This window comes from Diceros bicornis, chromosome 11, assembly GCF_020826845.1.
Source record: "Diceros bicornis minor isolate mBicDic1 chromosome 11, mDicBic1.mat.cur, whole genome shotgun sequence".
In the NCBI taxonomy this organism is placed as follows: Eukaryota; Metazoa; Chordata; class Mammalia; order Perissodactyla; family Rhinocerotidae; genus Diceros; species Diceros bicornis.
Genome location: NC_080750.1, coordinates 3,892,606 through 3,906,943, shown reverse-complemented (window position 1 = coordinate 3,906,943; position 14,338 = coordinate 3,892,606). Strand labels below are relative to the sequence as shown.

At 48.7% G+C, this 14,338-nt stretch overlaps 1 protein-coding gene across 5 annotated transcripts in view; it reads left to right on the top strand.

Moving 5' to 3' along the window:
- The first annotated feature begins 2,978 nt into the window (after nt 1-2,978).
- The window catches only part of LEF1 (lymphoid enhancer binding factor 1), a 115,648-nt gene continuing 104,288 nt past the window's right edge, over nt 2,979-14,338 (top strand). For 4 of the 5 annotated variants that reach the window (XM_058549884.1, XM_058549881.1, XM_058549885.1 and 1 more), the window contains exons 1-3: nt 2,979-4,620; nt 6,970-7,036; nt 8,479-8,612. In XM_058549884.1, the coding sequence (XP_058405867.1) occupies nt 4,411-4,620; nt 6,970-7,036; nt 8,479-8,612 (411 nt within the window). In that variant the 5' untranslated portion in view covers nt 2,979-4,410. The remainder of the gene's footprint in view (nt 4,621-6,969; nt 7,037-8,478; nt 8,613-14,338) is intronic. The other variant, XM_058549882.1, reaches the window with a different exon arrangement.

The window sequence follows — 14,338 nt, the reverse complement described above, 5'->3', positions numbered from 1 at the left end:
CATCCTCTTCCGTAGGCCCGCCACCGCCTTCCTCTGGGATCCCACCAAAGTTGTCGCTGGGAGGGAGTCCAGGCCACACAAAGGCGAAGACCCGGAGCCGGGCGGGGGTTAGGGCCGAGGGGGCGGGGAGGGCTCTCCAGGGCACCGCGCTTGTCTCTGCTCCCTGTAATTAAGGACTCACTGGAGTGTCTGTAGCTGACTCGACTTGGCAGCCAGATCGCCGGGGGAGGGGTCTCCGGTGTAGGTGGGGGTCACTGTCCCGGGTCCCCTGCCCGCGCCCGCAGGGGCTGGGCCCGGCTTACCCTGGGGGTGCGAGGCCCGTCTCCGCTCCCCCCCTCCTCTGTTCCGGCGCAGAAGGAAGTGTTGATATAAAACGAGTCACTGTTCGCTCCCAAACTCAACCCCAACCAACCAAAGCCACCAAGAGGGGAAAAACCAACAGCAATCCAGCCAGCCCCTAGCAATTGTTTCACGGTCGGAATTAAATCACATCAAAACGCCCCCTGAAACCCACATCCTGAAGGAGTGAACCTGCACCAGCCAACCTCCAGTCGTCCGCTCGAGTTCACACGAACAACCTGGCCCTCCAGCCGAGGGAAGGGGGCGGCGGTGGCCGCGCTTCTCCCGCGCCGCACCCACCACATCCCGGACGGTGCGCCCGGAGAGGCGGCCGCAGATGTGCAGAGCAGCCCCCACGCGAATCAGAAAAGACCTCCCGGCAGCAGAGATGCCTTCGCCTGGAACTACCCGAACCCGTGGGGAGGGAGGAACGTCTTCCTCCTGTGTGTCCTGTTTTTTCCCCCAGGAGAGACGACTTCACGTGGAAATGTCAACCTCCCTCCCAGACAAAGCTCTAAAAGACTTGGGTGCATGTTTTCTAGTAAAGCCCCTTGTAAGTGCAGCCGGTCAGAAGATTTGCAACAAGGCTAAGGACAAGCAGCCGACACCCCGCACGCCACGGGGGAGGGAAAACAGCCACGCACACAGAGCCAGGTGCTGGGTGATTTCGTTAGAAACCATGTTTCCAAAGGAGAAGGTTGCCGCAAAATACCAAACGCAGCCACCTACCCTCGGCCCTTCTAGTGAACAGTTCCCACTAGTTATGGTTCCAAAAATTCCCATCTTCTCGAGCTCCTAATCTCCAGGACACCTGGAGCTGAGCTCCAAATGACTCAGGGAGTCCAGATAATTAACAGGAAGGAGAAAATGGGATTCGAATTAGTTGCAACACTTAAACAGGGGGGATGTAGGAGACGTCATTTAATCTCTCTTTGGCTTTCAGAAAATACCCTCTGGCCATTCTGTGTGCCCCCCTCCCCCTCCTCGACGGTTTGATGAAAAGGAACGTGTACTCGGGCTGCTTTGGTGAAACTGCATTTTCCAGTTCTTTTCCTATCCGTCAGATTGGCGCATTTGTGGGAGGACTTTTGACTTTGTTTTCCCATATTTCTTTTAGAACAGAGGGTATTAATGTCTGACATAGCTACATATTCACACCTCTAGGACATTATGCTCACACTGGTGCATAGCTTCAAGGGAAGTTGCATACGGCCACTAAGCAAAAAATAAAATTGAGTTTCTTTCCAACCTTTTTAGCATTGACTTACGGAAACGTTGTAGCAGAATATTCTCTTATGTTTTCCTTCTGTAAAGCATAGCATTGTCAGCTATTTAAAGTGGATTTAATGTTTTACTTTTCCTGGCTCCCATCACCAGCCCCTTATTTTACCCCAATCCTCCAATACAATTTCCCTGTGACTACTGGCCATGCTCCATGTCACCATCTGAACCCTTTAAATGATATAGTTTTAAAAATTGCTTCCTAGTAAATTCCCATCTGTAGGAAGTAGTTATCAGTAGGTGAGGTTTTAAGTGCTCATTTAGAGCATTGTTAAGGTCTTTACTTATACAGTGTCCAGCAGCATGCAATTTCCCCCTTAGAAAAAGAGGGATCTTTACATGACTATTCCTATGTAATAGAGCTCCAGTCTGATTCTGTGGTGTTTTTCCTTATTTTCAATTTAAGAGAGATGGAGACACATTTCTTCCTGCCCCTTGTTTACTGTTCTGAGGTTTTACAGATGGCTACTGTATTGGGCATAATAATTTTGCCTGGATTTTTAACTGAGGGGGGTTCAGAGCCAAGGAACAAAATGTAATGTGTTTTCAAACTCCAGCTCTGCTCATACTGTAACTTTCACAAAGCATCTCCTTAAAAGCCTGTCCTTGTACAAAATGCATCAAAGAGACGGTGGAGGCTGGGGAATTTTTGAGGTTGGATTCGGATTTGCATCTTCAAGGGTCCCTTTGAGCGCGCAGTCGGAGGCGCCAGAGACTGCCCTGTCCTCCCTCCCTCTACTGGCTCCGCTCTCCTGGGTCCTTTTGCCTTGTCTTCTCCCTCCTTGGGTTGTTTTTTCATTCTCTACGAGGTGTCCACACATTGTGCCGTGTATCTCCGAAAATCCACGGGAGACCTAACTCTCTCTGTACATCCCACGGTGAGGATGGAATGAAAGAGATCTTGCTTAAAAAGCTATAATTAAGATCCAGTCTTCAGTTTTTTCTTCCTCGTCCTATTTTTCTCGGTAAGCCTGCAGATTTTATTTTTGCTAGCGTGTGTTCCCTTGTTCTTTGACATTATATTTAGGAAAGCCACAACTGTCTTTCCTGTCCCTCCTGCTTCCGTTCTTTCTTATTAGTTGAGCAATGTCTGTTATATTTTCCCCTTTTCCCTTTTCCCTGTCCGGGATTCCCGCCTCATCCCCTCTGTCAGAGCATCTATCAATGTGGTGTCGATCACAGCTGCGGCGGCTTCTCTTTCATCTTCTTCCCCTGCCAGAGCGAGGGAGGGAAAGAGGGAGGTGGAAAGAGGGTGGGGGAGAGACTGGCGGGGTGGGGGGGAGAAGAGATACTTAGATGATGAAGTTAAACCATTCGGGCAGAGTTTCTTGTCAATTTCACGCGAGCAAAGCGTGCCTCTCGGTGGGTTACAAGAAGCGCCCGGTCCTTCCTTCCCTCGCCAAGTTGCCTGATCCTTTCCTCCAGGCGCGCGCGCGCGCGCACACACACACACACACACATACACACCCCAAAACTAGGACTCGTCCTACAGGCTCTGGGAAAAAAAAGACCTCGATCACCACCTCCTTCTCGCCATCCCCCTCCACCCCCCTACCCCAGCGGGCAGCCAAGGAGAGTTGGAGGCGGGGGAGGGGAGGGGAGGAGAAGCGACGCAAGTGGGTAGCTTTACAGCGCCGGCGAGGCGCGGGAGGAGGAGAACCGGTGGGGAGGCGCCGCAGCTCACCTGCGGGGCAGGGCGCGGAGGAGGGATCCGGGCTGCGCGCGCTCGGGCCAAGGAGCCGGGACGCGCTCGCAGCCCCGCACGCGGCCAAGCTCCGGGCGTCGCCTGGGCCGGGCGAACCCGAGGGGTGCAGCTCTGTGCTTTGACAGAGCGGCCCGGCGGAGGCGTGGAGAGCGGCGAGCGAGTGAGCCAGGCTGAGAAACTCGAGCCGGGAACAAAGGGGTCGGGCTGTGTGTGTGTGTGTGTGTGTGTGTGTCGGCTCCAGCTCCCGGCAGAAGCATTTGGGCCCGAGGACCCTGCTGTGACTTCTCGAGACCCCGCCGTGCCCTCCACTGCCGACTCCCAGCGCTCGCCGGCACAAACTTTATTCTTGGCAAACTTCTTCTCTTTCTCTTCCCCTCCTCCTCCGCCCCCACCTTCTCCTCCTCCTCCTCCTCCTCCAGCAGATTAAATGCGCCTGGAGAGGGAAAACCGAAGCGAAAGGGAAGGAAATAAGAAGCTCTAAAACGGACATCTCCAACCGGGGTGGCTCTTTATTTTTTTTACCCTCCAGGAAGTGGACATTTCGTTATCCTCATATTCTCCTTGCACCTTCTCCGCTGGGGCAAACGGAGCCTTTTTGCCCAGCTCCTTTCTTTACTCGGAAAACAAACTCCCAAAGGGGAAGCTAGGGTGGCGCGGTTGGCTTAGAGACGCGCCGACGGACCCTGCTGCGCACTTCGGAAAGTCGTCCCACTTCTGAACCGGCGTCCTCGGCGCGCGGACCCCGGAGGCGCCGGGGGCGTGGGGCGGCCGCCCGGGCAGCCCAGCCGAGCGCGCGCCACGCCGCACCGCGCCGCGCAGACGCCCCGGAGGCGCCGGCGGCGGCGGCCTTCGCAGCCCCGTGCCCTTCGGCCTCGTGGGCGGGCGCCGGCGTCGGGCTCGGCGGAGCGGGAAGGCGCGGGCGCCGCCGCAGCTGCTCCGGCTGCCGGCCCCGCGCTCGCCGGCCCCGCTTCCGCACGCGTCCTTGCAATTCTCTTCTTCCTCCCCCCGCTTTCGTTGACCCCCCTCTCTTTCCTGCTGTCGCCTCGGTGCTCCCCCAGCGGAGCGGAGATTACAGAGCGGTCGCGATGCCCCAACTCTCCGGGGCCGGCGGCGGCGGGGGGGACCCGGAACTCTGCGCCACGGACGAGATGATCCCCTTCAAGGACGAGGGCGATCCCCAGAAAGAGAAGATCTTCGCCGAGATCAGTCACCCCGAAGAGGAAGGCGACTTAGCTGACATCAAGTCCTCCTTGGTGAACGAGTCCGAAATCATCCCGGCCAGCAACGGACACGAGGTGAGCGGGCCGCCGCCCCGGCTCCGAGAGGCGTGGCGGGTCCCGGGGCGCGGGAGGGGAGGGAGGGCGCCGGCGGTCCGGCCGAGGGGCCCATGGGCGCCCCGGTGGCAGGGGGCGGGGTGGCTGGGCCGCTGGTCAGCGCTTTTCCTGTGTGCGCGTGTGTCGGGGGGGCGGGGGGGCGCAGGGACACTTATCCCGAGTGGGTCTGTTCGGGTTGGGTGGCTGGACCGTGGGTTTGCGGGCAGGAGAAGCTGCCCTTAACCCTGAACGCCTCGCCTTCGGCCTCGTTCGGTGGGCTGAGCGGGTGCGAGGACGTGTGAGCGGCCCTGAAAGTTCTTCCGTAGACGGAAGACGGCGCGCCCGCTGCCTCCGGGTGGGTGTCTGCACGAGTGCGTTAAGCCGCCGGAGGCTCAGGCGAGACGAGCGGAGCCGCAGGGCCGGGGAGGGGAAGGGAGGGGAGGGCAGGGAGGCGGGCGTGGGCCTGGACCCGCGGGCCGTCCCAACCGCCGCCGAGCGGGGCCGGAGCCGCCGAGCGGGGGCGGCGCGGGCGGGTCCCTGGCCCCGAGGTCCCACGCGCCGGCCGAGCCTCCCCGGGGGCCTCGCAGGGCCGCCCGCCACGCCGGTTTTCTCCAGCCCGCGTCACTTAAAGGAAAGAAAAAAGAAAGCGCTTATGTTCGGGGTTAGTTTGGGCCCGGATCAGACCTTCAATCTATGCAGAAAAAGGCGAGTCAGAGTGGAGATGCGGCGGAAGCCAGGGCACCCACTCCGGAGGGTGGAGGGCGCCTTATCAGATCTCCCGGCCGGCGGCGAGCGCGCCGTAACCCGAGCTGGTAAATAGAGACACGTGGGCGCCGGCGAGCGGGAGCGCGAGCCCGGCGCGGGGACGGCGAGTTCAGGCCGCGCGGAGCTAGCGGGGCGGGGGCGGGAGGACCCTGACACCCGACACCCCACCGGCCACCCTCGCCTTCTACTGGGAAACGCTGTGGAGGAAATCCGGTAGAAAGGTCCTGACACTCAAATGGTTTCACCAACGCTTTTTCCCTCCAGAGGAACTTGGAGGGTATACCCTTTTTCCTTAAATGGCATCTTTCTGCCCCCAAAAAGAAAGCGTGTGGTTTTGGGGGCGGGGACATTTTGGGTTTTAAACACACGTTTAAGAACACCTCAGAGTTACCTTCTTAATCCCAATGGCAGGGGTGAGTACGCGTTTTGGAAAGCTGGGGGCCTGGTTCTAGAAGAACATAGGGGTGTTCGTTATCCCCTGAATCTTTCGTTCCCACGTGCCAATTTGACGGGAACCTCGGGAGGGGGGCTAGGGTGCACCCAACCTCATTAAAAACGTTTGTGACTGTGGGGGGGGGAGGCGGGCGGAGGGGGAAGTCACTGCGAGGACACGTGTCCAGGGAACGAAATAACATGCAGAATAGGGGCCAAACTCGTGTTTGTAGAGCAACCTCTGTTTCTTTCTACTCATTTTGCTTGTCCTCCTTTATTCCGTAAATTTGCCACCGCTTCACGTTTTCTACACGTTTCTGCTCTGGGGAGGAGGGCACTGGGTTTGCAGCCCAGAACCCAGGGATCTGTTCATCCTTGCCGCGGTGCTAAGTGGGCATGGGGCAGACCCAAGATGGGGAAGGCATAATACCACTGATTTGCACGTGGTTGAGTCTGGGTGGATGGTGGTTACCAGAACTGATATTAGCTGGGCTACCTTTTAGATGTCTGTAACCTGACTCTCAAATTTTCCTCCCTTTAACCACAGAACAGTTCACTTTTCTCTTGTAAGCTTGCACTCAGCCAGCCACTGTAGGTTATAAAGCGTGGCTCTCCTGCTGGGGACTGGCTTGGGACAATAGCCTTAAAACCTCCATCTGTGAGTGGTTGGCTTGTTTTTATTTAAAATGTCATTTTCAGTTGCAAAATGACATTTCAGCCTGCTTTTAATCAGCTCTGATTGAAGTGAACAGTGGTTGAAGAAGTTATCAAAATGATCAGCCTCATCAACTCCAACTCCTATAATCTTGGGCCTCCCAGCAGCCTTGATGCGTTTTAGCAAACAGCAGTCAGATAGTATGTAGATCTTTCCCAAATTTACTACATTGTTATTGTTTTTGTTATTATTTATACTTTCTAGTCCTGGATAGATAGTAAGCACTCGAAAATACACGTTAAAAAGAAAAAGATTTCCCAGTACTTAGCCCTGCCTACCCCTCTTAGAGTAATTAAGCAGGTAGATTGAGTTGCACCCAGTCCTCCACCTGTGAGTGACCAGGGGACACACCTGTCATTGTTGTCACAAACTCTAAGGTGATGTTTCTCTCTTTTGGGGTTGGGGAATCGTGCTGTTAGGTGGCCAGACAAGCACAGACCTCTCAGGAGTCCTACCACGACAAGGCCAGAGAGCACCCTGCTGACGGTAAGACGCTAATTCTTCTCCCAGCTTTATCATTTAACGTGTGCAATTTGTGAATATAGTTGTGTTTTGCTATATTTATTTGAATCCACAAAACTGGGATCAGATGTGATAAGACTGTGCCCACTATTTCAACAAAATGGGAAAGAAAACCCAGGAAACATACTGCTTGTCTCTAATGTATATTTACATGATTTAAAAACTGTCTTTGAATGAGTTAGGGGACTTTGGATGTCAGTTGGCTTGCAGAGTTTTTGTGGATGAGGTTATGTCTAAAATGAGTTTTCCTCTTTTCCTCATTTTACCTAAAGTTCTAATTGGCTTAGATCTTTGGTATTTTTTCCTGCTTTGTTGTCAAGAGTGACAGTCTGTACCAATTTATTTTCCAACAAGAATAGTTTCAAGTGGATTTTCGTTTGTAAAATTGCTATTTCTTGTTACAGTGAGAAGAAGGCAGGCAGTGAATGCAGAGACTTAGTATGGCTCAGGAAAGCAGAGTCTAACTTGTAAAAATATAAAACCTTACTCTTAAAATTAGGAACTATGTGTAGGGAACTTGATAGACTTTCTTCTCATACCTGATTCTTGCTCAAAAGTTTAAAAATTGTATATATTTTTTAGATTTAAGGAGAACCCCCTGTGACTTTAAAAGAATCAAGTAATCTGTCCGGTTTCCTTGTCTGACAGTCTGCATTTCTGTTCTCCTTTAATTACTTACAATTGACCTGACCAAATGAAGTGTTCGTACATAGGGTATGTCAGCCAGGAGAAGAAGGGAAGAGGACCATAATATCAGGCTTCTTTCTGAGCTACAAAGTAGTTACACAGATTAAAGAGAAGAAATGTGTATACTGAACACACACAGATTTCTTTGGTAGAATGATGTAAATGTAGCACATAAAATTAAGTCTCCTAGAGTTAATCCTTCATCAATTTGAGGAGTTGCCCATATGCTCTCCCTTAGTAAAATTTAGGAATTTTCTAGGACTCCAGGAGCACAGGTAGAATTTTTGAGTTTGCCTGTAAGGTGGAGCTTAACTTCAATTGTATAAATACATATGTGTGTGTAGCTGAATGGGCTGATATATTTCTATTACAGTTTGAGGTTTGTATCTGTTCTTCGGTGTCTGTATTTCTTTGTCCAGTTTGTTAGTATTAGAGCAAATTAAGTTAGATGGATACACTTAGTTTTGTAAAAACACTAGTCAGTAGTGGAAGTAAATTGAACCACATGTTTTTACAACATCTGGTTCACTGTTAAGCCATTTAAGAGAATAAATACTGTCAATCTAAAATAGAGCATGATAATCCAGTTACAATATTTTGTAAACAAGTCTTTTATGTACCGTCTGACTTGTCGTAGAACTATTAGGTTTTCAGAGGAAAAATGCAGTGATGTAACAAGGCAGTCAGTGCATCCTTGATTGTTCCTTGCATCTTCTCAGGGAAGCATCCAGATGGAGGCCTCTACAACAAGGGACCCTCCTACTCGAGCTATTCCGGCTACATAATGATGCCCAACATGAACAGTGACCCGTACATGTCGAACGGATCTCTGTCTCCACCCATCCCGAGAACAGTGAGTAACATGCTGCTGTTGCAGAGTATCTTCAGAAGTGCAGATTAATTTGTATTTTGGCAAAATGTTTGTTTTTTAAAACACATTGGAAATGCTTTCATTATATATGACAGTCATTGCTAAATCAGACCTGCTCTGAGGAAGGCTGCCTTGAGAGAGTGCTGCCTGGGATGTCTTGCACTTGGAATTTTAGCTTTTGGCTTATTGGTTAAGATTAATAAATAACAGATCACGAGTGATCATGAAAGCAAATGAAGTTAAATAGATTCATGATTTTATGAGTATTGTGCTTTCTATGCTGATGAGAGGAAAAAAACGATTTAATCTTTCCGTTAATTAAGTGCTGTATGGCTTATATTGCCTGTTAGCTATCTAGAATCAGCACTGCTTCGGCTCACTTGGAGCCAAACATTCGGAATGTTACTTCAACTTTTAGAACAGTCTCGTTTTATTATATTAGCTAATGTTTCTTTAAAATCAGCTTGGGGATGGGGGGACAGGGAGATGAGCTATTTTTACTTTATTGTCAATTGCTGAGAAAGTGTCACTCAAAGATAACCCTAATGAAAATTGTTCCTTTTTAATCTCATTCAGTTAACCTTCAAGTTCTAAAAATGCAGTGGCATTATAACTGCATTATGCAAATGTAACACTACGAAGAATTTCAGATACGTTGCTTGATGATATTTCTCTTTGTTGGGAAGTGGAAACCTCATTTATGCAGTAGGAAAAGAGCTACAGGGTGACTTGTGTAGTGTGTGGACACAAAATGTGCTGGTGATGAGTTCTCCCGGGAGAACCGTCCCTCCAGCAATGGTGACGGACTTTTACTAATCCGTCAATATATTTACCTTCTTACCAACCTCATTCTCCTTCTACCACCCAACCCCCAAGAAAGACATGTGTGTTTGGGTCTTGGGTTTAGGGTTTCAGTCTAACTGGCCCTCTGGGGAGTCAAATCCAGGATCATAAAATGGAACCTGTGGACTTTGCCTTATTAGCCCAGTGCTTCCACCAAGTGAAAAAAAATCAGTCACAGACACCTGGGGAGAGTACTGTCCTTAATACCTCAGTGAACAGAATCGGGGAGCAGGAGGATTCACCCGAGTAGCAGAGAGGAATGGCTCACACTCAGTCCTCAACACACAAGAGTGTTCATGGTCATCTTGGTGATCTGGAGCCTTCGACTGTTGAAATGACAGGTCTGTGAAATACAGCCGCTTTATGTGGGTGCTGTGATTTAGAAGTTATTGGAATTTTTTCCCCATAGATTTCAAAAGGATATTTGACCTTTCAAGTGGGGAATAAGATTTTTCTAATTTTCATATAGCAGCTAAAACAGTGATCTTGGAGATCTTGGGATGGGTGTTATAGGAAATAGCGATTTCACATTTTATTTTAAAGGCTTTTCAAATATTTATGATAGAGATGTCTGTGTGGTACGTATGAATCTTCTACCTAAAAAATGAATGAATTAATAAAAGCAAATATAATTTGTTAGAGACCACCCCAAATAAATGCCTCTGAGTTTTTAAAATTTGCAGGAGACTTATTTGTGGAACTAAATATGCAAACATATCAGGTATTTCTTTTAAAGTTGGGCTTTTTTGTTTTGTTGATTTTGTTTGGAGGGGGAGGAGAATATGTTTTAGATAGAAAGAATTAAAGATTTTTATTGAAAGGCTTTTCAGAACAACAAATAATCTTTCTGACGAATCCGATTTAGTCTATGACTTGGCAACAATAGAAATAGCCACTGAAACAATCTTAGACTTTCTGGCTGTGCACGCAGTTAATGCTTAATAAGTATCTGTAGAATTTATGCCTTAGTTCAGCTACTTCTCCTCTCAAAATAATAATTTTTCAAAGTCAATATAATAAAAATCTTTTGGTATTTATATGTTATCCCTAAGAATACTGAAAATTAAGCTTCTCTTTCTCTTTAAACCAGCATTTTCTGCCTTAGGCCTCTCCTCCTCAGTGTACTAATCGTTTTGAAATTTTAATAGAATGGAAAGTATTTATTGTTAGTATATGTATTACAGTTTTGAGGTCAGTGAATTGCACAGTCATTCATTGTTTAGGGAAGGTTTGTGGCCAGAATACATGTTGGTGGGTGGAGAGTGGGGGAGAGGGGTGTGGTGGGGAAGCAGTTACCCTGTTATCTGCTGCTTTGCTTTATTCTGTGACATTTTAGGACATATTTATTTTAAGCACGTTTTCTTGTGATATTCTGCAGTTTGCACAAATCCAGAAGCTTTTCTGTTTTAACCTCAAGGCTACGTCCAATTTCTTTTTTAGGGTCCAAATGAAGTGAGTTGCAGTCTTTGGTTTTTCTACATAACAGCTGTTTTTAATGTGTCTGAGATCCAAAACACTTGAACCGGAAGGCGGCCTCTCCTCTTCACCCCTAACCACACTCTACCTTCTTGCTCCTCAGCTCTGCCCTTAGCAGGCCTGAGCGCTGCTGTGACTGACGCCCACTGTGATGGTCTGCAGCTAGGGTGTCAGGAACAGGGCCACCGTTTGTGTTTGGGCTCAGGGTGGGAGCAGCCCCATGGCATCTGTGTTCCTTGAATTTGCATTACAAACAACTGCTTGTTTGCTGCATCTGCTGCCGGCAGGTGTGAGGACTAGAAAAACATCTGGGGGTGGGGGAGGGCCCTGACCGCCCCTTCCCCACACCCAGTCTTCCGTTTGTATGTAGCTGCAGGTAATTCGGAGAATACCAGCTCTGGCCAATTGTCGCGCACGGAAATGTTTCTGCCGGTAGCTCATTTGAACAATTCTATATGCTTTTCCTCTTTTTTAGACAAACACTGACATACGTATGCTCCACAGCTTTTTCCTATGACTTAAATACAGTGTAACCAACTCAGGAGAACCACCTTCACCAATCCAGCTTTTTTCCTTCTGAAGGGAAATTTTAATTGGCTATTTACATCCTTCCAGAACTGGAATTCTTAGAGGTGTGTCTACACCAGAAATCTTGAATGGATGTCTCACAGAATTCTAAATAAGAATCCTTAGTTCAGAGAAACTGGGCCTAACAGGAAAGCACCCACAATCCTAACACATTTGGTCAATGCAGTTCTGAGAGCACAGTGAACCGTGGCGTCAGTCGGTCGTCCACCGAGAGTAAACAGAGGAGGCACAAGCTTCTTAAATATTTCAGAGCAGGGACCCTGGAGAGTTTATTAGAAGCATACTCCCGAGGCTGTTTTTCCTGACTCTTATTTATGAAAATCCCCTGCAGGCCAGTGGTCAAGTATTAAAAGAAAAGGGAGAGTTGGTACCTCCTCGCTGGGTCCTGGCCCTGGAGGGCCGGCATGCCTTGTGCAGGAGCTTGCCCGCCTCTCACATAGTGCAAGTTCCCATTAGCCTTATGCACCGTGGTTATTCATCTTAGGTGTCAAACTTCCATTTGTCCCGCACGCAACCCAAACGTTTAACACCTCTGCAGAGAGACATCTCATTTCTCTTCAGATGCTGCGGAGGGAACGCAGCCGCTCGGTGCAGGAGCCCAATGCAGGAGGCTGCAGCAGAGGCCGGCCGCAGCGGGTCATGCCCGCCACACACCTGGGCCCGGGGCGCTGCGGGCGTCATGGTCCTGTTTCTTTGTGATCTTTCTGAGGATGGATTTTAGGTGGGAAAGGAAGACGTTTGTGTTCGAGTTTCATCCTTCTTTCCTTATTTTTAATAGATATTGCTATTAAAGTGTTTCAGGGGTTCATTTTTCACTATTTTGAGCAGCTCAGTTCTGTTGCATGGTTTTTACCTTAAGGGAATCAACATTTTGATTTCTGCTGAACAGAACTATACCTATTATAACTTTGTCTTAAACCCTCCCCACAATGTTGGTATTTGCTTACCAACAGCTAAAATTTGATTTTTGTCTTTGCTCATGTGTGGAATTGAGGAACTAAGGTGGACTCGTCAGTCAGCTTCTCAGTGCCGTCGTACGTCACATTGCTGCCTAGCTTTGAAAATAATCACAGAAATAATAATTAACTCAAGGGTAGAGAGAGACTACGGCCTATATTTTGAGCAAGATTTTTAAGGTGGACTATCTTTTCTCTCTACTGCAAGGAGCTACTTAATTTGACTTATTGATAAATATTTTTAATCTTGTGATCTAAGTTATATACTGTTTGAAGCTAAGTATATTGACTTTTCCTCTTTACCTCAAGCGCAAGAGAAGTTAAGTTTTAGAAAGTGTATTCCATCTCCAATTTGAACGTCGATGTCAGGAGGGTGTGTGGAAAGACTCCTCAGAGCCCCAAACGCTTGTTTGATTCATTCATTCTTTCTTTTTTGTTTTTTTTGTGAGGAAGATCAGCCCTGAGCTAACATCTGCCAATTCTCCTCTTTTTGCTGAGGAAGACTGGCCCTGGGTTAACATCCATGCCCACCTTCCTCTACTTTATATGGGACGCCGCCACAGCATGGCTTGACAAGCAGTGCATTGCTGTGCGCCCGGGATCCGAACCCATGAACCCCGGGCCGCCGCAGCGGAGCGTGTGCACTTAATCGCTTGTGCCACCAGGCTGGCGCCTGATTCATTCTTAATGGTACTGCTGCAGAGTCGGGCAAGGATCACAGTCAGGCTGTTGGGAGCTGCTGCCGTCCCCTGCAGATACGGTAGATGCTCGTGACCCAGAGGTTTGCTTCCTCTGGTGTCCCAGGGAGCACACTGCCCGTAACTCTTCAGGAGTTCGTGCTGTACTTGCGTGACCCGCACGGGCAGGAGGATGATCCTTGCTCAGATGTGTTTTTTTGAAATGACCCTAGAAATTTCTTGTTCATTCATAATGACATGAGAAAAACCCAGTTTCACTAAAACCAGACCACTGAGCCGACCTGCAGAAAATCTTGACCTTTGAAGTCCCCCGCCCCCGACCACCCGTTGCAGGCCCTGGGCTTGCTCTCATCAGCCTCATTGCTTTAAGGCAGTCTCTCCTGCGGTCAGAGACCCACATGTGACTCATTAGCACAGACACAGGGCCTCACAAATGGGTCCATCTGGACTTGAACTCGCAGCCTCACAAATTCTCTTTCATAATATCAACTGAGAAAATTTTGCAGCTTTTGACATTTTTTTTAAAAATGCTAATCTTGTTAGTTCCTTAGGCAGAACCATTTTTGGTTTATGCGACTGAAATTTTGTTAAGCAATCGGATCATTCCATTCCTCTCTGACTCCTTTTGTTCCTCATTTATGTATGATAGACGTGATGGGAATTCTATAAAACTGGTTTCCTTTTGATTTCGAGATAGACTTGGAATTTAAAGAGAAAATGTGCCAGCACTGTCTGTGGGCCAGCAGAAAATCATGTATGTTTTATTCCCGGGTGGAAGTAGAGCTCAGTGTTATGTAGATGCTGCTGTTGTGGGGCTGAAGGTTTCGTAAGAAGAGGATATTCATTGAAAACTTGTGTCTTTAGAGTTATAACTTAAGTGATTATGCGAAGCTGAACCGGTCTGTAGAAAGCCAACACTGATAAGCTAATCAGGAGACCTAGTCCTGCGCCGTGCTGTCCCAACAGGTCCTTACTCAATTTGAAAGGCAGCTATTGGACCTTATTTAAATAATTTAAAAAATATATTTTAGGTTGACGATCGCTTTTTAAATATTAATTGTGACCTTATCAAGTCACAGTGTAGGAACTGTAGACTCTGCTATAAGCCCTCAAGTCATTTTAGGCATACAAATGGTCCAATCTCTAA